Raw genomic sequence first — 23,121 nt, 5'->3', positions numbered from 1 at the left:
AACAATCATTAAAATCAAGGGAATGCAAATAAAAATAGGTTTTAATGTTTCAAAAAGCTCAAAGGAGACGTATAAATCCATGAATTTTTCATGAAGACTGAATCCATTGGAGCCCAGATCCTTCTTTCTAATAAATTCAGTTGTCAGACGCAGAGGCCTTTCCTGCAAATGCTGACAGTGCTCTCTCTGTACCCAGGTTAGGGTCTGCTACAGCAGCATTGTCTTCCTTTGTATTTAAATTGATCATGCAATAAAACCTGCTGCTTGAGCAGTGGGTCTTGCATCAATTAAACCATTTAGTTTATCTTCTTTTTATTCCACAGCATATAAAAATAATATGGCTACAAGGTAGCGTTTTGTTGTCTTCCGAGCTAATCTGGGATCAGTTCTCTTATGAGAAAAACACTGCCTGAAATGAGATGTGAGTTCTGCCTTGTTACACTCCAGAGCACAGAGCAGCATAGTAGCACTCCAGAGAGCCATTTTCCAAAACAGTTTCCTTGCAAGTATTACACTGATATCTTGGGCAAAGCAAAATGTAGGAACATCTTTGTGCAGTTATCAGTAAATTTGACCTTGGAACACTGAGTTCTGTCTCTGTTTCAGAGGATGTTTTAACCACCTTTGGATAAATCCTACATGAATTTTGCCAGTAATTCTTGTCCTGGCTGATGTTGTGTTAAATCCTTCTCCAAAAACTTCTTTGCAAGGATGTCACTGTGGTTCTGAGTTTCTAACTTCTTTGATAGCATTGCTGAGATACTGGTGGAAAAGGCACAAAGATGCTAGACCTATTAGTATTGATCCTTGCCCTTCATTAAGTCTCCAACCTAACTTTCAGCAAGTTAAAAGAGGTCATAAAATCATAGAATGATTTGGGTTGGAAGCGACCTTAATGACCATCTACTTCCAGTTCCATTTCCATAGTCAGGGACATCTCCCAGTGGACCAGGTTGCTCAGAGCCCCATCCAACCTGGCCTTGAACACTTCCAGGGATGGGGGATCCACAGCTTTCTTGGGCCCCCTATGCCAGTGCCGCACCAAGCTTGCAGAGAAGAATTTCTTTCTAATAATCTAACTCTATCCTCTCTGAGTTTGAAGCTATTACCCCTCGTCCTGTTGCTACATGCCTTTGTAAGAAATTCCTCTACAGCTCTCCTGCAGCCCCTTTGGGTGCTGGAAGATGCTCTAAGGTCTCCTTGGAGCTTTCTCTTCTCCAGGCTGAGCAACAACAACCCTCTGTCTTTGTAGAAGAGGTGCTTCAGCTCTGATCAGCAGCCATTAGCAGCCAGAACAGCACTTCATTCTCCAAGCTGTGAACAGCCAGGAGTTTGTGACCATTCCTTTTCTGTTTCATGACTGCACCTCCATGTCTGTGTGTGGATTGCTGTTCTTCACTTGCTGGTTCACCTGGAATCCTGTTAGCTGGTTAAGAGGGTGCAGGACCTGGTGGTAGTGCCCTTTGCTTCAAGCGGTGTCTGTGCTACAGAAAGGTGCAGTGGCTTCCTGGGTGGCTTCTGTGGTGAGAAACTTATCTTCAGGATCGTCCCACAACTGATTCTGCTTGGGCAGCACCTGGAAATTCAGCCAGGGAAGATATTTGGGGTCGAGTCTTCATCCCACCCCCATTTGCAAAAGCAAAGCTCAATTAACTGCCTCAAAGGCACACTGGAGACCTGCAGTGAGACAGGCTTGGAGCCCACTTTCTTATATGTTACAATACATTTGAAGAACTAAGTACAGCTATTCTAAAAGATATGTGAAAATTATTAGTACTCAGCTGATTCAGAAAATGTATGGAGAATAATTCTAATAAAGTCTATGACAAATAAAGATGCAAGGGATAAAAATCTCCGTGAATTTTTAATCCAAGAAATAAAGAACATAGTGTTAATACAGCATAATTGTTTCATTAAATATTTAAAATATACCTTCCATACTAAATTCGCATTTTAACAAATATGTATTCTGTTTATAAACTTGTAACAGATTTTATGAATATTGCATACAGCCAGGAGAAACTTCCTCAATAAAAAGAACTTAATCCTTACATATTCAGCCTCTTGATCGAACATTTCCCTTTCATGTCAGGATACATTTGTATAATTCATTATAATTTATAAATTTTCTACTTAGAGATAATGCAATTACAAATGTTTCTTGCAAATCTTTCTTACTGGCCTTACATACCGTTTCATTTAAATATCATTCTGTTATTTACAATGGCTTCATTTTAATGAGAAAAGATGTTCACAACCAATTATTTAATTGCATGGTGCATCGCCACACACTATTCATCTCTTTCAAAACAATTTGCATTTTGTGTATTTGGAGCAGATATCAGAAAACATTATTGTAATTTTCTCAAATAACATTTTTGCAACGTGCCACCACTTGGGGCAAGAGCTGATACAACAATGGAAATCAGCAGTCTCAGCAGCCTTACCAAGCTTGTATCCTCCTTTACTAGATGGAATAAATATCTTACTGTAAGCAGAACTTTATCTGGCAACAACTTTAATCCCCTGAAAACTGAGCTGAAAATGTTCATTTGGATGGGGCTTGTAAATGTGCCCTATTTTTCATGTTCCCAAAAGAGTGGGCAAACCCACCAGAAACTCTTGCTGTGAAAGAAAGCTTCTCAGCCCCACCATATCTCAGTAAAGACATCCACACAGTGCTCCTTTTTGTTCTTTTTCTCTTTATTTTTTCATTTTTTTTCTTTCCTTTTTGACTCTTTCATTTAATGAAAGTCCAGATTGTTAGAGGAAAAGAAAAGGTGCTGAACAATGAAATAATCTGTAGACAGACAGCATCTCTATAGCACAGCAGCACCCTTCCACAGAGTTTTGGTGAGGTTTTTTTTTACAGTGTGTTTTTGGGTTTTCCCCATTTCCACATCACTAAAATTCATATGAAATAGCAGTTGCTGGAGGCCATCTAACATTGCCAGCAGAGGTGGTATTTGTGCCTTGATGCTCTTCGAAACACAAGTGTCAGTTTTTCATCTGGTATAAAAATATCAATACGGATGCAATCATATTTTCTTAGACCAAGGGGATGTGCTCAGACCTCACTTCTGCAAATACCAAAGCAACTGGTGCATGGTATTACACAAGACCTCCTAAATGAATGTTTAATTTTGCATGGTTGTCTGAGCAATTGTTACCACTTCCTATGGGCACATGGGTTACAAAACATCTTTAATTACTTTACTATAGGACTGAGGTTTTTTCCCAGTTGACCCCTCCCTCACTAATTGCTCCTCAAAATCCTGCCTGTCCTCGTCATCAGTGCATGACTGCCTTATTTATTGCACACTTTTCACACCCTGCTCTGAAAGCAGCATTTCCCAAACATTGAACTGACTCTCATGGTGCTTCTGGTAAGATGAATTATTAGTGGAGATGGTTATGCATAGAGAGCCAAGACACACTGAGCGAACACTCCAAACTACCCACTAAGTCAGGATGGAGGGTTTGAAATGCCTAAGGCTTATCATTTCATAGTACATCATATTTTCTACAGCACTTTATAGGCTCAGAAAACAGCTTCTATTGATTTCAGATGCAACTGTGCATGCCAAGTACTCCTGCAAGACCAATCCTGAGATTTCGAGCTGGGTACCACAACGTGCAAATTGCCATCTCTGAATTACTTGGTTCAGCCTTTCCACCATCACAAAGGGATTCTGTGGCAGAAAACAAGGCTAAGCTGAGATTCCAGGTGAGGATTCAGCTGTGCCATAGAACAGGCCCTTGTCTGCCCACAGAGCATCGCTGTGTGCAACCCATGTTCTGCTGCTGTGAGAAATGAGATGCAGAGAACCACTCAGTTGGTTTTGCAGCTCTGATCCATTCCAGAAGCAGACTCTTGGTGTACACAGTGCTGATCTGTTGCACTCCAGTTGTCCTTTAGAGACCTCAGTTTTGCCCTAAGATACTGTAGATGTACCACAACAAAATGACAGTGGTCCAGCCTGTCTTAGCTTTGGCAGCTTCCAATTTTTGTTGTTTCCTTTATAAGATTTAACACAGTTACTTTTTCATGCAGTCTTATGCCTCCTTTTTCTGAGAAAGATATTAAAAAATTAATCCCATGATTTAGCATCAGATAACATCCATGTTGTCAGCAGGATAAGTATTTAATAAGCAGATGCATCCCACAATAGAGAGGGTTTTTCATATCCTTGTACTTTAAACAAGTGTGAGATGGAGATGGTAAAAAGCATGTCCTGACACAAGGGCTTGGCCACAAAAAAAATTGTCAGCCCTCATCGTGCAGCTTTCAAAATTCAGCTGAGAGATGTATGTTTTTCCTCAGTTTCTTTCTGAGAAAAAAATAATGAGCACTTAACCTCCAGCACAGAAAACAATATGCAAATATGCAATAATAAAGCAATGCAAATGCTTTTCTATGTACAGAAATAAATGTTTTATCACATAAAATACCAGCCAAAGGTAATGGCCCCAATGTCTTCTGTAAGCAGAATAGCTTCCACACTCCTGAAGAGTAATTTTAAATAATAATATTTTCCAAGGTTTTTGATTGATTAAATAACTAGCAACAAGCAGGAATCCAGAAAGATCATTGAAATAGTTGTAATCTGTTTGATATGCAATCCTGAGCCTGTGGGCAAGTCAGTGTGCCCTTTTTGGGAGGGGGAGGCCACTGCCTTCCAGGAGCATCACCTCCAAGTGACCACTGAAATTCTGTTAATCTAATATTTCATGTTACACATTTCTTTATGCCCGTGGCTCTCTGACCAACACCGTTAGGATAGATTTCCTGTAGATGCATGGCATGGACAGATACTGGCTTCATTGACATGATCTGTCTTCCCTTCCTGGTCCCCTTCTGTCATGCAGGTTTGTGGAACCTACCTGCAAAACCTCTGGCAGATTTTGCTGGGAAAGGTTCAAAAGTTAAGCAGAGAGGGCAAATTGACATGGTAAGGTGACAAGCATGTTTATGAAGGAGCTGGAGTTAGGAAGGTGTGTGCATACATGGTCACAGAAGGGCACTGTATACAGAGCACAGCTGGAACAGCTGGAGCCACACCAGTTGACAGGAACAGAAGATTTGGCACATAATTTGCCTGGTGTGCGAATGGTTTCCTTTTCTTAAAGCAGTGCAACGCTCCAAGTAGATTTCTAGGGCATAATTGCTGTAGCTACTGCATGTATTTATTATCTTTGCACAATAACTGACTCCAAAGCTTAATAGAATGGGGTATCATTTCTTGCACAATAGTGATGTCTTGTTAAATTATTCACATTATTTATTTGACAGATACTAATAACCGTTATTTGGTATTCAAGAGGGAGACAAAAATGGCTATTTGTTACATTCCTCCATTATATAATATTCATAAAACCTATGTGATGCAAAATGTCTCTGATGGATGGCCGTCTAGGATGTGTTTACATGTTTTGTTTTATTAACAGAGAAAACAGCTACTGAAACTTATTTACAACTGTCCCCTGGTGCTCAGGACATAAAAATTGATTTCTGATCACCGGTCCACCTTCTTACACATTCAAAAAATACCCTGATTTGGACCATATCCCGCTCTCACAACATTCCTCAGCCTTTTCCTTTGTGGCCGCCAACCTGATCTCACATCTGCTAAAATGTGGGCATTGGATTCCTGCTCTGACCCCTCCACACACGGCTGAGATCCCTCAGGAGGTCTCACTTATCCCAGAGGTAAATGATGTTGACATTTGCCTTCAGAGAGGAAAACCTATTATATGAACGTTGGCTGTGCTTTCCAGCCCAGCCAATACCCCACCAAGGCACCGTGCCACTCATGGGCTCGATTCATATGACAGAATGGGCTGCAGGCAGGATTTATTTTCCCATTGTCAGCTCCCATTGAGGCAAAGGGTATTTAAGTGTTTTAATAGACATTAGTCATGTAAATCCCCAGTTCATCAATGGGAAAAAAGGACTCTGAAAATTGTTAAATCTGATTTTCCACGCTTAACCTACTGCTTCTATCACAATTCTTCTTTTTGTTCTTGTTTTTAAGAATGTTATTTTGTTTATTCAGATATAATGACCTAAATATATTCAGTTATGCAGAACAAGGAAGGGAAATCAAGTGTCCTCGATTCCCTGACATGCTCCTATGGAAATAACTGATTAAATCATTCAAAGCAACAGATTTCCTCATCCTCCATTTTAATCATCACATTATATACCACTACTGTTCAAAGACAAAACCAGAAATGTATTTTTAAATGCACATCCAGCAGCTCCTTTGTTTGATTTAATCTTTTAAACCCCGCAAACAAGTTTATCAGCTGATTCTATAACCTCAAGCAATGATCTTTCTCTCTAATTAGCAAAACAGGACCAAACAAAGCCCAAAAAAGAAGAACCTTCCAGGTTTCCCTTCCAGTACACCCCAATCAGGGCACAGGAACCAGGCAGTCAGCTCCAAAATGGGAAATTCTCAGATTTCTTTGAATAGCTTAGATATTTGTTTTACTTGCAGATAAGATCAAACTAAATATGTTTACGAGCAGGCTGCAGGTTGAGATTAGTATTCAAAACCAGCTTGGAAAACCTGGGATCTTTTCTCTATCAGCAGATACAACCCAATAAACACAAGAACAAGATAGGAATAATGCACTGTACAAGCAAAAGGGTGGTCATGCAGCAATGCTGCAGGGGAGGCTGTGGGCTTGAAAGGGTTTTTTGACCCAAACATTAGCCCTGGTGCTGTGCTCTGGAACTGCTGAGACATGAAACCATCCCTCACAGAAGAATCAAATCCAGTCTTGGACACTGTTTCTAAGCATCCACTGTGTGTATTGTAGCTACAATATTTATGGGAAAGAACCCATTTTTTTCATTATTTTGCCTCCGTATAGCACATACACTATGGGGTGTGTGTTAAGCTAAGGCACTCTGTCAGTGATGAAGATGATGATGTTGATGATGATGATGATATTTACTGACTCCACATCCCCAGTAGCAGCTCCAATATATAGTGAGGTTTGTCCAAGCATGAGCCACAGGGCAGGTGGCTCTCCTCTTCCTCAGGCCCTGCAGAGCTCAGTCCAGCTCACACACAAGGCTGAGAGCAAAACTCAGTGCATACCATCAACACCACCACTACAGAGACATCTGCGTGCTTTCCTAAAAGATAAGCAGACACCTGGGTGACAGACCTGTCATCACCTTTTGGGGAAGCCAAATAAACTGTGACCAGGGAGTCATCCTCACCCACAGAGCTACCAGCTCTTCTGAAGGGCTGTAACAGATCTTTGGTATCAATTCAACCTGTCTGTCTGGTCTTTTTTTCACATCACACAGCCTGACAATTTGCTTGGAAGGGAAGGCAGACAGACAAGACTGTGGTTTCCCAAAGCTCCCTTTTTTTTTAAAGAGAGTATCCTATTCACCACCTCCATTTCCTGGCACATGACTGATGGAAGGCAGGGGTTACACATTGTACTCAGTAGTTTGGCAGCCTTGTAATTGAGTCTCCTCGGGAGCCCAGGCTGAACCCCAGCTGCACCCGGTGATTTGTTGCTACTCATTTCATCAACTTGTTCTAAAACCTCCTCTTCTGACAGTTCAATCTGAGGCTGTTTCTTGCTCATGTCCAGCTGGAAAAAGCTGTGGCATGGGAGGTCTCCTGAGGCTCCTCTCCAGCAAACACCAGCACAGAGATCTTGTCTGCCTCTGCTCTTATGGTCCTGTCATCTTTAAGTGCTCCCATTACCCCACAGCCCTCTCTAAGCCCTATGTGTTGGCTGGCAAGTAGCCTCTGCCTGATGTAGCTGAAAATGGTTTTGTTGTTGGGTTTATGCCCAACAATGAAATTACTCCACAAAAATCCATTTTGGCTGCTTTTACAATGGGTTTCCACCTGTTTGCTCTTCTGCTTTCCCTGGTGTTGACATAACCTATGCTTCTTAAGGACACATCTTTGACTGTCTATCCAGATGCTTGCCTTCTGCCTGTTTTAATTTCCTTTTAAAACATTTTCTGATAACTGGAAATACCTTTACTGTAACTGGGTACTAAGGTGCCTTTTGAAATAACCTGCAAGCATTTTACCCTCCTGGCTGTTGCTTCTAGCTCCCTTCTAACAAGCTGCACATCACCAACTCCTTTTGAGCATCCAGCTGCTCTACAGGCTGCATTGCTGCTGCACCTGGTGGACACCTCGAGCACACATGGAAACCCACCTATCTGCTGAACAGTCTGAGGATGGGCACATCCCCTTCCCACCAGCCTTCCTCCTTTGCTCTGCTGTGCCTGTAGTCCTTGGCAAGGGGCTGGGGAAGAAGGGAGAGGACTCTGTTTCTTGTTTACCTGCCCTACTCTAATCCATCTGGTATGAACCTGGGGAGTAAAGGACTCTTTTTTTTGGAGGTGGGGATGAAGACTCCTCTTGTCTCTTCTCCATCACCTTGTCTCCCTCAGCCAAAGCAAGTGAAGTGACCAAGACTGCCCTGCAGTGCTGTCCTGCTCCTCCACAGCTCCACAGCACCATGGCCCAACAATGAAAGAGACAACAAACTGCACTGTGTGTGGAAACCAGCTCCACTGTGAAGTCTGTGGTCACAGCAAGCAATTACCCCTTCACAGCCTCTAATTTTGACTCCTGCAAAATCTTCTTTTATGATGCTTGCTCACTAAATATTAATCTTCAAAATGCAATGGCTCATCTCTTAATATGCATGTGACTGGACTCATGCCTGTGTGCTTCCTGTGCATTTCACAATGCAATAAAAAACCTGCTCCCTGCTCTTAATGACTTTGTGATTTATTGACTTGCCCATCTTTCCTCACTTCAGCTCGCCAAGCTTTATTTATTCCTTCTGTACATCAGTGGAGGGAAATAAACAGCACACACCCCACCTTTGCAAGCAAAAAAAATGCCTCATGGTGATGCAACAAAATCATCATTAAGAAAAGTCCTTCCTTGGAGGTATTCACATTCACTGCTTTTTTGGCTGCTTGTATAACCAGGCCTACTAAACACTGAGTAATTATCCCTGCTTGGGATTTCTCCCTAATGCCATTATCTCTAACAACATTGGCAAAGATTTTGCTTCATGTACAGCCTTCACTGATCATGGAATCATAAATACATTCACACAAATTGTCTCCTGCATGCTGGAAGAAATGTCTTGGTGTAAATTGCTGAAATTCAAAAGACTTTCAGCACAAAATTTCTCACAACTTGTTCCCTCATAATCTCTTGTGGTTACCCACAAAGCAAACTATTCCTCTTTTCTTGAAAAGAGCTGTGCTTCCCAACTCTGATCCCAAACCACACTCCCATTTTTTTCCCCAGAGACCCAAAGACCTAAACTGTCTCTGATTTCACAAGTCCTGCAAAGTCCCTCTAGATTTCTGGGAAATCTTGTTTGTTCAAAGAGATCCTTCCCTGGGCGATGTGGACATGGTGCAATGCTCTCTGCGCTCAGTTTCTCTCTGGCTATTCCTGCACTTCATGTCTGCTGGTTAGTCTTGTGTGCATGAGAAAGGGAATCAATAAAAGCTGTTAATCTACGCCCCTAGCATCCCTTTGCTCTCACAATGTAACAGACACTAAAAAATAAAGGGCCAAGATTAAGGAAGTGCCAGGACAACTGACTGAAATGACTGAATGGGACTCTCAGCAAAGAATGCAAAGAATGGGTGAGCCAGGATGAAATAGTTATTTATATATATAAAAAAAAAACCCCAACCAAACCAAAAAACCCCACAAACAACAAAAAACCAACCAACCAAACAAAAAAACCCCACATCTGTATGCAGCACTGATGAAACTAACCTGGGAATATTGAGTGTATTTCTGACATCCATGTTACCAGAAGTCTTTGGAAAAAGTCAGCAAAGATGTAAAGAAGTGAGATCCAAACCAACTGGAACACCAGGGAATGATTCTCTGGTGGAAGTCTGGGAGTTCAATCTGTCTAGCTCATCAGAAAGACGACTGAGGAATGATTTGATAGGCAGCAGCTTTTTCCACTCTAAGGGAGGAAAAATATTGGGCATATAGGAGTGCTTCTAACCTTATGGAGGAAAAGGACTGCAAGCATCAAAGACTGGATAGCGAGATCAGACCTGTTTAATCGGAAATACGGCACACATTTTTAGCACTAGGGTTGATGGGCAGTGGGAGCAAACTGCCACGGAAAGTTATGGATTTCCTCACCCTTAATTATTTCAATGAATTATTAAAGTCCTTCTGAAATACGTGCTGGAGGCAAACATGAACATCCTGTGCTTCATACAGAGATTAAATGTGTTACACTGAGGGGCAGAGGAAGCAAGAAGAAATGAGAGTAGCCTTCTGGCCTTGGACACAACCACCATGACCAACCTTCTTCATGCTCTTAGGGGCCCTGATGCCCCTTCAGAGGAGAAACACAGGTTTTTCTGGGTGGCAGTGGTCAGATCTGGGGGCCTGTTTATTTCTTATACAGGGGGGCTCTGATGACTCTGCTCCTGGACTTCTGTGCCTGAAGACCTTTGGCAGCACTGCACAAGGCAGGAGAATATTGGTTTTGTTTGCATCTTGGTATTTGCAGAAATGTCTCATCAATTAGCCTTCCCTTCTGACATATGTCCAGTCAGCTGTCACTGATTGAATTATTGCCTTCTGGATTTTATTTCCTTTTTTTTTCCCTACTAAATAATCCATCTTGCATATCTGGTTCTGTAAAACTAGTATTGTTTCATAGGATTTTGCTGGCATTTTCTTGGTTTCTCTTTAAAACTCTCCTAACCACCAACATGTGTCAAAACTGGTGTCCACAGGCTGCTGCTGGATACACTCAACCAACACTAGCTGGCAGAACCACATTTCCTGCGTGCATTGGCATATTAGCCTATAGAGTTATTCATACCAAAGTGTATTTCTGCTGCTTAGTTGAAATCCTATCATCTTTACCCTTGCAGGGATTTTCTTGGCTGAAGATGCAGTTATTTTTGTCGTTTCCTTGCCAGGCACAACACAAAGGCCTTATTGACTATTCTTGCTGGAGCCAAGGGAAGATACCAAGCAGAGTTTTGCTTACCTGATAGTCTTCAGCTCATAAAAGACTTTAGCTGATACCATTTTCAGCACAGTGGGAGCCAGGACTGCTGAGAGCCTGGGTTAGTCATACCAGTTTTTAATTTTTTATTATAGCACCTACTACAATTCATCCATTGATAAAAATAGTTCTTTGTACACACACTTCCCATCCTGTTATTTCCACCTTTGGGCAGTTAGTGTCCACAACCCTGTGAACTGGGAACCATCTATGGGAAAACAGTTTTCCTCTTTTGAAAGGCTGAGAAACCTGAAGCTGTTCCTCATCATGCAGAGAAGGAGCCTGGGAAAAGGTGTGCCAGGGTGGGGAGCCCAAGGCAGCAGACAATCCACGGATGCTCTCTGGGATAAAACCCCTGAGAAGGCATCTCTCTTGCACAGAAGGAGATGCTTTGCTCATCCTGCAAGCTCACCTGGGGATCCTTGCACTGCCTGGGCAGCTGACATGTGCTGGGGACAACCTCAGCTGCAGAGCTCTGCTGTTTCTCAGATGTTGTCCTGTACAGCCTCCTGACCTATGCACACAATGCCCTGGCTGAAGCTGGGTGGCATTTCTGAGCCAGGCAAACTGCTCCAGCCAGGGCATCCACTTCCAGCTGAGCTGGTGAGGAAGCAGGACATAAGCATTTGCATTGTGCTGGTCCCTCGGCACCTGCACAAGGATGGATCCAAGTCCTCTCCCACTGAAGGCAGGAGGGAAGAGGGAAGTTTAATGTATGGCACTTGGGGCAATATATGCCGAGACACAGCAGGTCAGAGGAAGGCCCCCACAGCTAATGGCAGAAGAGCAATGTAGGGAAGTGCCTCTCCTTTGGACACTCAGCCGCCAGACACCGACAGCTCAGAGGGCATCTGAGGCTGCTGCCTTCAGATTTAACAGCCTTTGTGGGGACCTCTTCCCATCAATCTGCTTTGCAATCCATGTCATTTTGGAGGCACCATTAAAAATTTCTGCTGCTGCAAAAGCTACCCCAGACATAACTCTTGCTTTGGAGGCAAACCATTCCACCAAGACTTTAAGCCGTGGTATAAATTACAGCAACCTTTGGTCCTTCCAACGCAGCAGGTGGCAGAGGAAGAGGAAATTGAGACTCGTCTCTGACAACCACCTTCATTCCCTTTGCTGAGCCGCCTCCAGCTTTGGCTGACAGTCAAGCTCTGCAGCACAAAAATTCTGAGACCTTGTACATGTAGCTCACGTGAGCAGCTCTTCCTCCAGAAAAAAAGTCCCTTGTAAGCCAGGGAGCTGGCCCACAAACAGGTTTTCTTTTCATCAGAAAAGGTTGCAGGTTCAGGCTCTAATTTGTTTGATAATTTTTTTATTGTGCTGGCCAACATGCTAAAAAGAGATTTATTCATGAAAAGGACAATGTCAGCATCTATTCCCTGTGCAAACAGATGAGAAAAAAAAAATCTGTAAACAGCAAAAGTAAGAGAGAAAGCACAAAGAGCAGCATACTAAATTACCCCTGCCATGTGGGTCACTTTGGAGCATGTTTTTATTTTATTAAGCAGCTCCTGCACGAAGTGTGTTTTTGCTCAACTAAGGCATAGTACATTGAATATTAAAATGATGCTGAGGCTCTTAAGTGCTGGGTGCAGGGGGAGAGAGGATACGCCCCTTTTATTCCTGGAGTTATTGTTTCACAAACATAAGGTGCTGATGACACTGTGTGCACAACACAGATAGGGCATAAAAAAATCACTGCAGTGGCTTGATAGGGATGATCTGTAGCTGAAAACCCAGTAATGCAGAGAGCAGGTGAGGCAAGTGTGCTGAAATGTCAGGATGTGGAATGCCAGGAGAACAACCCTTAAAATAGTTGCACCAAAAATAGCCTCCGTGGACAATAGGAGGGGGGTTCGCCTTCATTTATTTCAATTACCAGCTTCTTGACATGCTGTCCCTTGAGCACTCCTGGTCCCAGACAGTGCAGGAGGCACCCCTTTGTCCCACGCATGTGCCACTGCTGCAGTTCCTGCAGGGACGGGAGCACCCACCAAAAAGCAAAGTGTGCTGGGGCTGCCATCAGTCACCTTGTGTGGCTGGCAAACACTCCCACTGAAACTACACCTCCCCAGAAGCTTCAGAGCAGCTCTCTGCAAACAGCAGCAAATCCTCTGACAGGGCCCAGAGGAAATAAACTGAATGGTGCCTTACGAGCTGGCAGGGTCTGCACGAGAGCAGGGGACAAGCAGCGATGGTGCAGCTCTGGGAGGGAAGCAGACTCCTACCCTCCATCATGCTATCCAGTAACCTGAAAAAATCCCCTCTTCCCAATATATCTTCCCTGCAAAGCTGGGCCAGCCATCAGGAAGTGCAGGCGGTGCCCACACAGTCATCATTTCTCTGGGCAAGGACTTAGATGGTTCTGGAGGAAAGGCTAAATCAGCACACAACTTCAGGGTGACTCCAGAGACGCTGAACAGTACCAGTGTGACCTTAGCAAGGCTTAAAGGGAAGCACCTTTGGTTTCTTCAAGTAAGAAAGTTGAAAAACCAGGTGTGTAGCCAAGGACCAAGTCACCACGTGTCTGAGCACAAGTTATGCTGTGGACTAGTTATGCCAGACTTAGCTCTCAGTAAGAGGCAGGACCCAAGGCAAGGAGGGGAAATCTCCAAGGAGAACAAAAACATAGGAGATACTCACATTTTGGCATGCAGTGAAGTGCAGCTATGTCAGCAAAACTTGTTTTCCAATACATGCAATGAACATAGGTGGGAATTCAGTGCTGGATTTGCAGCCAGCAGCTTACAATTCAGTGTGATGACTCAGGACTTTCAGTTGCTCTGCAAGCAAAGGCTGCTCTGAACTTACTCAGACAGAATTTCCATTTTCCATGACAAGAGGCTATGTCTCACTCTCCTAGCTCTTTTCCTGATAAAGCTGATATTGCTAACTCATAGCATTTCAGAGATTTTGCATGCAGTCATCACAGCCCTGAAGTGCTGTAACCATTATTTGTTGGCTTTATAGTCACCGTTTCTGTTCTTAAAAGTGATGTTGTCACACTTTTTCTGAAACCTATTATCTGATGCTGTATCTGCCAGGTCTCCCTGGGATCAGAGGGTGACACAGACATTCATTCCATCATTCCTCTCCCTCGGGATGAGATGTTAGAGGCAACTCCTACTCCTGATTTTGGTTTTGTAACAGGGTCATGGTGTATCTCTATGTTCTCCCTGCGCAGCATCACCCCGTGCAAGTCCAAAGGGTCCAACTTTTCCTTGAAGTAGAGGGCTCCCAACACCTTCAGAGCTTTGCCTGCCTCCAGGTGACAACAAAGATGGGAGTGAGATTTATTCCTAGGTCAGGGGTAATTAGGCACCACGGGGTTTGAAATAAATGAAGCATAAACAATTCAGGTGTTGGTACGTATGACATGGAAGTAAATCTGAGTGAAGCTTTGACTGTTTCTAGAGTTGAGTGAACACAGACATTGAAGTGCTTGGGAACGTACAGGAAGGAGGCAGATTGTAGCCTTTGGAAGCATAAATCATAGACTGTATCTATTTTCTTCAGTCATTAGGAAAAAAGAATGAATGACAGAAAAAGAGAAAGGAGAGTAGGTCAACAGAGAAGGGTTAAAGGTTAATTTCCTGATTGCTGGAATATGAAAGGTAATGGCCCCAGATGCCTGTGAATTTCCTATTTCCTTTCAAAAGAGGCATCATCATTTAATGCACTCTTTTATTGCCCCTTTCACATCAGTTTCCTCGTATTCCAAGGCAGTCTTTTCTTCTGCTATCAAGCATTGCATTTCACATACTGCGGACCTTGAGGGTTTTGACGTACTAGGTAAGGGCAGTAAATCTCCCAGAAACATAACCTGCTCCTGCCCAAGGTAAGGGGAGCTCTGCCACTGGTGGCTGTGGCAATGTGGAAGGTCCCCTTCTGATAACTAATGGCATTAGTCACATTTTTACTGGAACCCCTTGCTTATGAACACTTCCAAAGCATTTGTTCAGAGAGCTCAATTTAAATGCAAACATTGCAGCTTGTGTTCCGTTTTATGACATCATGAGCTCCTGAACTCTGATTTATGTCACCTGTAGTCTGCAGGCTGCCCACTGCTCTCATCTTAAGTGGGGGATTTGCATTTTGGAGGGCAGGTGGCATACAAAGGACTTTCTTACAAACAGTGTATGGGAAAGCACAAGAAGCACTCTATCTGTTAAACCAAAGTTTTACAAGATTGAAAGGTTACAAGGTGCAGGTGGCAATTGTGACCCCCTCCCGCCCCACCAGTCATTTTCTACTGTTATATGAATTTGGCAGCCCCATTGAAAATGATGAGCATTGACCCCCCCAGATTCAGTCAATTCAACTCAGATATCCTTCAGTAATAAATTAATTTTTTTAGGTCTCTTGCCATGGCCCAGCTCCATCATTCCCTGATAGAGGACTAAGGACATGACAAGGAATGTTCCCTGGGCCACTCTGCAGCTTTGTGGAGTGTGTGGAAATCTCCCCCAGGGTTCCCTAGGTCCTGTCCCATAGAAGGCTGCCAGACCCACATGTGCTGCAGAAGGGTCCAAAACAAGGTCCTTTCTGGAGTAGAGGGAAGGAAACAGAGAAGGAAGCTGTCTCTTCCCCAAGCCCCATGGGAAACTGGCAAGCCTCTGAAGGTCTGAGCTGCAGTCTGCTGCTTTTAGCACTCCCACTACTGCAAGTGTGGCCCCATGTGGGTACTAGATGGGCAGATCACTTTTGCTGGGCCTTGATCTCTCAGCTGAGTTCAGGGCCCCATTTTATGTGTGATTATTTTGTAGTCACTGGTGTCTAGGTCCTAAACATGGCAGAGCAAGGCAATGTTATCTCTCTGTTGCAGGGAAAAGGGCTGGTAGGACAGCAAGGCAATGGTACCCACAGGTCAGGGCAAGAATAAAACCAGATCTACAAAGTGTGCCCCCCAACACAACCACAAGCTCATCCTTTGTCTTTTCAAGGCTTTTCAAGACAAGCTCTGCAGCTCAGAGAGAAGAGCCCACATGACTGTAATGGGTAAATGGGGTTTGCCAGCCTCTGATAGAGATAATACAGCACCTACCCTGTTCTGATGTACTGCAAATAAATCAGAGTTCACCTGCTGCTTTTTGGAGAGGAGCTTGAAGTGTCTGGGTAATCAGAAGGCAGCTCTGAACATGTTGTGAGGGTTGCCTGATGGCTGAACTGCCACATCTGCCTGTCCCTAAAAGGATGCTAAATGATGACATGCAGATCCAGTGCATGCAACTTACTTTTGTACCCTCCAACTATGCCAAAACAGCATATTCACTCCACCAGAGAGCTGGGATCTATGTAAACAGGCCACTAAATGGAGTTACGTGGTATTGGCATTTCTCAGAGCATCAGACATGGATATTGCCATTTTTTGAGACGTGGGATGTAAGATGAATAGATTTCATACCATGACTTCCAAGCCTCCATACTAGCACTTCTGATCAACTGCCTTATTCACTGCAGTTATGGAAGTTATTTATGTTAAATAGATTAAAGTCTGAGCAACTTAGATTTTCTCTGAGTGATTTGTTGTTTCAGCTTCTTTTATGTTAACATCTGTTTGCATTAGTCCGGAAATACCATTCTTGCCTTCCCTTGAGAAAAAAATTTGCTTGTGGACTCAAGTTTATCTCCTTCTTGTTAGAGTAGCAATGTCTACTGGGGTTGGGCAAACAGGCTGGTTCCTGGTGGCCATTACTCAACAAAGCACTTAATTCTTTACACACCTAGTGAGGAACAGTCTATGGCAGAAGCAGTGAGAGGGGCTCCATCTTCTCCCTAAAAATAATTTTAACAGGTTTTCAGCCCAACTCTTTTCCCACTTAAGTCACCAGCCTAATTCCTAGAAATGTACCTTAAAAGCAATTTTAAACATTGTAAATTGCAAGACTCAAATGGAATCAACTCCTTCTGCTATTTGCAGCTTTGCTATTCATTGGCATTAGAGGCAGACTCTTTGGAAACACTTCATAGCACTGTTTAAGGACTTTCAATTTTCTGTTTTGTGTAATGTAACCTAATGTATTCAAAAGTGACTCTGAAAGTATTCTTCTACCGTAAGTATAATGGGATGATTACATTACTACGGAAATTTGGGAAATTTATACAAATATGATGACAAATTCTCTGTTTGACTCAGGCTGCTTGTGCATGTTTTCCCCCTCTCTCTCTGCCTGCCCCGCCTCTTGATCTGTGCTAGGGATGTATTCGTAGATTGGTGCTTATTTTGGAACAATTACCAAAGCTTCTGTGGTCCCTCTTGTAAGGGTCTCTTAGACGAGGAGGGAGAAGCTACAGGTGTCTCATACTCCAGCAGGGACACAGCCCTTGCTCTTCAGTGCCTTTGCCGGGCTCTGCAGCCCCATGTCCCCACCATGGGCAAATGTTTCATTCCACTGGCTGTGCAGCCTGGCTGGGAACATCTGAGCCTGGGATGAGGCAAAGATGAGGCAAAGGGGTGTTTCAGGTGAAGGTGAGCCAGAGGCTTAACCTGAGTACTGCTAGGAGCGGAACAAAGCAGAGTTTTATATTATATTTCTTTTGTAACCTGCTCCTCTCGAGCTTTGCTGCTTCTTAGTAGTGCTAAGGGTTTAGAGCATCTGTGCACCAGAAAGCTTTCCTAAATCAATAGTCTCCTGCAGCTACATAAATAGCTAACTGGAGCAAAGATGTTTATTTTTGAAGTGGGAGATGTTGCTCCTGCGACAATGTTTTATTATAATGATTTTGATCCTCAACCTGCAATCTTTACACCAAGACAAGACTCCCCTTGATTTCAGTGCAAGCTTTGTCTGACTAAGGATTTCAGAATTAGCTCTTTGCTTTTATTTTTATTGAAAAACAAGCCTGCACTTGACAAGGAAAAAACAGTAAGTGGATCATGTCAGAGAGACAAGTTCCTATGAGAAATTTCTAGCAGGAAAAACACAGCTTTTTGATTACATGGCAGGAAGCTGCAAGGTTAAAGCTTCAAGAGTTTTCTGGGAGAAAAAGATGCTAATGCACTAATGTGAAGGGTACCTATTCCATCAGGGAAAAAAGTGCAACCCAGCACACACCTCTGCTTCCTCTCTGTCAGAGACTGCACAAATGAGTAAAGGTGGTAGCAATGAAATTAATAAAATATAAACATTGGGAAAATATTTCCACAAAAATTTAAAACATCCATGGAAATACATCCATTTTGATCTAAGGATTTGAGCTGAAGAATACACATCAGTCTAGACGTATTTCATGCCACCAAAAGGGCCCTGATCCCAAGGAGGATTTAATCCTGCACAGGAGTGGCAGCTCTGCACCAGAGCACTTCCCTCCAGGAGAACCACCTAAAAACGTGCCATTTGCAGGGAGGAGCCACATGGCAATCAAAGCCTGCAAAGATGGGGAGCACATAAAGCTCTACAGCTAACAGTGATTGCAGAGACATGGAAATGGCAGCAGAGGGGCTGGGGTGTGCCTGCCCAGGGCGGGGGGCTGCCCACCAGCTCTGCAATACTGGGATGGAACAGGTAAATGCACAGCTGGGGCTTCATTCAGGACTTGCACCCTGCCCCCCCGCATCAGTGAACCCCTAAAAAAACCTAGGACAAGGTGTCAGCAGGACAGGGGCATCTACTGCCTGGTCCGGCAAACAGGAGCAAACAGAGTGTTTGGATGGGTTTGGTGACTGGGGATTTTTGGAGGGGGAGTGCAGTTTGGGAGCCATGGGGTTTTGTCCTGCTTTACGTACAAAATTTCCCCTGGAAGCAGAGGGCTGTGAACGTGTCGCTCAGCCCGCAGCTGCTTGCTGAGCCCTGGTATGTGCTTCAGTGCCCGCTGATGCAGCTGGGTGCTCCCAGAAGTTCGTCCCAGCTCTCGTTTGTCTGAAAGTCTCGTTTGACACAAAATCGGGACGCAGGCACAGACACAGCAAGGTGAAATGTGCGGGTGTGTTCTCCAGAGGGGTGGGGGCGGTGAGATGCCACACTGGGGAGCAGCAGCCCCGTTGCCCAGAAGAGGGGTCAGGAGCCTGAATTAAGTAACTCGGTGTTCCCAGGCACCGGATTTCAGAGGTGGGGAGCAGTGCCAGCCGAGCCTGCTGCTTCTCCAGCTCTCGGCGTGGGCAGCAGGCAGGAGACAAGGACCCTGGCAGGGCGGGTGTTCCCCCGCAGAAGGCTGCACCAAACACCCATCTTCAGAAGCGCAGGTTCACCAGCACCGCGCTGTAAAAGCGAGCTGTCAGCTCACCCTTACCGCAAGCTGACAGCCCCTTTCAATGAGAACGTGCCGCCCTCTCGATCCTGCTTTTTCAACAGAAAACCCCGGGGTCAGTGTGTTTAATGAAACTCATCCCACCACAGGCGTGGAGCGCAGGCACTGTCCCCAGGCCAGCAGAGCGCGGTGCGGGGACACAGGCGGCTCCTCCCGCCGTGCCCCCCCGCACAGCCCGCTGCCCACTTCGGAGCGGCCTGGCCACGCTGCCTCCCGTTCCCCCGCTCGCCGGAGCCGCGGCTGCCTTCGCCACCGGGGAGGGAGCTCACTGCGGCGGCGCTGCCAGCGATCGGTACCGACCCCGGGGCAGCCAGGGCAGGGCAGGGCCCGCGGGAGCGGCACCTCCGACGGTGCGGGCTGGGGCCGGCCGATCCCGCACGGGGTTCCCGGCCGGCCGGGATGGGCGGGCGTGGGGAAGGGGTGCCGGGGACCCGGCGCTCCAGAACGGAGCCGCTCCCGATCCGCCCCCGCTTCCTTCCCGCGGCATTCCGGAGCCCCGCACGTCCCGCCCGCGGCACGGCACGGCAAGGCACGGCACGGCACGGCACGGCACGGCATGGCGCGGCGCGGCACGGCACGGCCCGGCCCGGCCCGGCACGGCGCAGCACGGCACGGCACGGCACGGCGGGCACGGCGCGGGACGGCATGGCGCGGAACGGCGCGGTGCTCCCGCCGCCGCCCCCCGGCCGCCGCCCGGCGGGTCCCGCCCGGCTCCGCAGTGTCGGGGGCTGCCCCGTCACCTGATCGTCGCCGTCGCCGCGCGCGCGCGCTCACCGCACCGCCCCCCCGCACCGAGCTTCCCCCCCCTCCCCGCGAACGGGGGCGGGGGTGCCTGGTATATACGGCCCCGCCGCCCCCGCCCCTGCCTGCCTCCTGCAGTACGGGAGGCTGCGAGCCGCCGCCGCCGCCGCCGTGCCGCGCCGGGCCGGGCCCCGGCAGGTGGGCGAGCCGTGCCGAGCCGGGGCTGCTGCGGGGTGAGTGCGCGGGCGGCGGGCGCGGGGCTCCGGCCCCCCCATCCCATCCCATCCCATCCCATCCCATCCCATCCCATCCCATCCCATCCCATCCCATCCCATCCCATCCCATCCCATCCCCTCCCCGTGGGGGGCGGGGGAGCGGCGCCGCTGCCGCCGCCGTGGGAAGGTGCCGGGGGCGGCGGCCGCGGGGGCTCGCCCGGGGCGTACCTGTTGCGGGCTCGGGGGGCCGGGGGCGTGGGCGGCGGTGCGGATTTCCTGGGGGGCGGCGGTGCGGCCCCGCGGATCTCCGGCGGTCCGGCCGGCCGAGATGCGGAGCGGAGCGCTCGTCCCGCCCGCCCCGGGGTCGCGGTGCTGGTGCGGGCGATGCTCGGCCGGGGCCGGGCACCTGCACTACGGCAGCCCGGGGGCGCAGTCCGGACTCGCCCCGGGCTCTTCCCGGAAAGTTTTTAGAACTCCGTAAGATGGGAAGTGGCATTAGCAAAACCCTGATACCGGGGCCGGGCTGCGCCGCCCGGTGAGGATGCTCGCCTTGGCGAGCTGCCCTTCCCGCACCGCCTCGGCCAGCTGCGGTGCGGGGCGGTGCGAGGCCATGCGGAGCCTGCTGCGGGCGCGGCGCAGCCGGGGCTGCACGCCTAGGGCTTGCAGGACACGCGTCCCTGAGAGCAGCTGCGGGAAAAGGGCACTGCTGTACCTCGGTTGTCGGGGTGTGTGTTTCTGATCTCAGTTGGGTTTTGGGTTTTGTCGGGTTTTTTTTAGTTAAAATTCCTCCAAACTTAGGGAGCATCACATTCTAGCCACTATGTACCCCATAAGGAGCAAGCAAAAGCACAATTAATTACTTTAAGGTTTCGTTGGGAAATACAGTGCATGAAAAAGCCCTCTTCTGATTGCTGGTGTGTCGGGAGGAGCAGCCGCTTTCCAGGAGCGCTCTTTTGCCAGGCAGATTTTGGGATGCAGGCACAGGGCTGGCATGCGCAGGAAGGTTCCAGAACAGCGGTGCCGCCTGTTCCCCGGGCAAGGGAGCATCCCAGAGCGCCCACCTCTCCCTAGGGACTGCGCGAGGGGAATGAGCAATGAGCCTTCCGCACCGACACAGCGCGTCTCGCTGTCACCCGGGAGGGGGGATGATGCCAAGGTGCAGCCTGAGCGCCGGAGTTCGGGATGAGGAGGGCTCGGCTGCCCTCGTGCAGTCGTGGCTTGGTGGCCAGGCTGGAGCTCGGTGCGGTCATTAGCAGGGAGCCACCGGGAAACGCCTTTGCTGTGCTGCTTCTCCTGGAAGAAGTCTAAAATGGTCATAGTGGGTGATGCTCCCCTGTAGCAATAATGGCTTTTAGCAAGCCCTCTCCCTCTGCAGTAGGGCACTAGCTCTCCTGGCAGCATGTGCTGCAGGATGGGTTCTTTTTGCTTTTTAACAAACTAGACCAATTACACAAAATCAGCTGAGAGGGGTGACCTACTTGGAGGGAGAAGAGGGAAAAAAGTGTTTGAGAAGGAGACCTTGATTTTAAATGTCACCTTGTGTGTCCTACCGCTTGTCCTAACCAAGCAGGGTCGTTACCTCTGAAGGTGTGAACTGCTTGGCTCTAGGGCTTGCTTTCTCCCTATCCCACCCCACCCCATCCCTGGCCCCCTTTCTGCTTCAGCAGGAAAGAAATAGTTACTCGTGAAGGGACATTTCAGGTGTTTCTTAAACATTCTTGCATTACAGCTGTAGCATCAAGAGGTTAAAATACCTAGAACATTTCTCCTTACCCTGTCTCTCACACACCACGTTTAAAATTAGAACATCATAAGGAAAATCGTAGGTGGCTCTGGGGAAGAAGGGGATATTTTACGGCTGAAAGTCACAAAGCCATCAAATAACATCTTCACAAATACCTGGGTCTTGCAGGTCTTCAACATGGCTGGCACTGACACAGCTGCCTTCCTGCATGCGGCTCCGTGCAATGTGTAAGTACAAGAGATCTTTCCATGAATTTTGTGTTTGTGTGTGTATTTTAGTCGATTAATGGTCTCTTCCCCCCGCTTTAAATAGGTGGGTTGATTGCGACAAACGGGGAGCATAGCATATTGCAGATGTTTTTGGTTCTGGGGCATCATGGGTAATTTCTGAAAGGCTCTACTTTTCATACCAAAAAAAAAAAAAAAAAGTAACTAGGAAAGAATTTACCTGTGTTTCCAGTGCTTGCATTATCAGCACCTATCCCCTGTTAAACAATGAGATGTATTTCAAATAATTTGTGACAATGTTATGGCCTTGCTTGAACCATTAAAACGTTGGAAGGTAGGTACCCCAAGGATTCCATTTATACCACTCAACAGTCAAGGAACAGATGAAAACTGAAAAGCAAAAGTAAGGTATGGCAACGAATTCAACTTATTTAACATGAGAATAGTCTTTTTAATGTAAAAAGAATGAAAACTGTTTTACCAGCATGAAACATTGACATATTAAATGCGCGTTCAGAAGGGAAGAGTTGGCTGCATTTCACCACAGGTTAAGTCATTGTGCGTTCATAGGACTCTGTCAAATACACCCTGAGGAATATTAGTTCAAGAAGTAAGGTTTCTTCACAATATGCCTGCATTTTACCTTGAAAAGAAGGTAAAAAAATTCACATTTCTGAAAATTCTTGCTGCTGCATTTAGGCATGATGGCTGCCTGGCTATGTGAGAGCGGTTTTTAAAAGATGCTGTGGAGAGGAAAAATAATGGGTGCTCATAAAGATCAGTTTTAAAAATAGGAGGAAAGGAGGAACTGGGCCTTCTCATGAAAACTGTGTCCTACCTGACTATATCCCCTGTAATCCATCAAGCT

General features: G+C 46.5%; 1 protein-coding gene across 7 annotated transcripts in view; it reads right to left on the bottom strand.

The window, feature by feature from the left end:
* Nucleotides 1–21,692, bottom strand: part of LOC113460640 (uncharacterized) — an 84,558-nt gene extending 62,866 nt beyond the window's left edge. The window contains exon 1 of one of the 7 annotated variants that reach the window (XR_012579959.1): nucleotides 20,511–21,692. Coding sequence is in view for 3 of the 7 variants with exons in the window: in XM_074539242.1 (XP_074395343.1) it covers nucleotides 20,511–21,087 (577 nt within the window). In the remaining 4 variants the exon portion in view is untranslated. The remainder of the gene's footprint in view (nucleotides 1–20,510) is intronic. The other 6 variants (XR_012579958.1, XR_012579957.1, XR_012579956.1 and 3 more) reach the window with 6 other exon arrangements.
* Nucleotides 21,693–23,121: the final 1,429 nt, after the last annotated feature.

Source organism: Zonotrichia albicollis, chromosome 1, assembly GCF_047830755.1.
Source record: "Zonotrichia albicollis isolate bZonAlb1 chromosome 1, bZonAlb1.hap1, whole genome shotgun sequence".
In the NCBI taxonomy this organism is placed as follows: Eukaryota; Metazoa; Chordata; class Aves; order Passeriformes; family Passerellidae; genus Zonotrichia; species Zonotrichia albicollis.
This window is presented reverse-complemented; position numbering and strand designations above follow the sequence as displayed.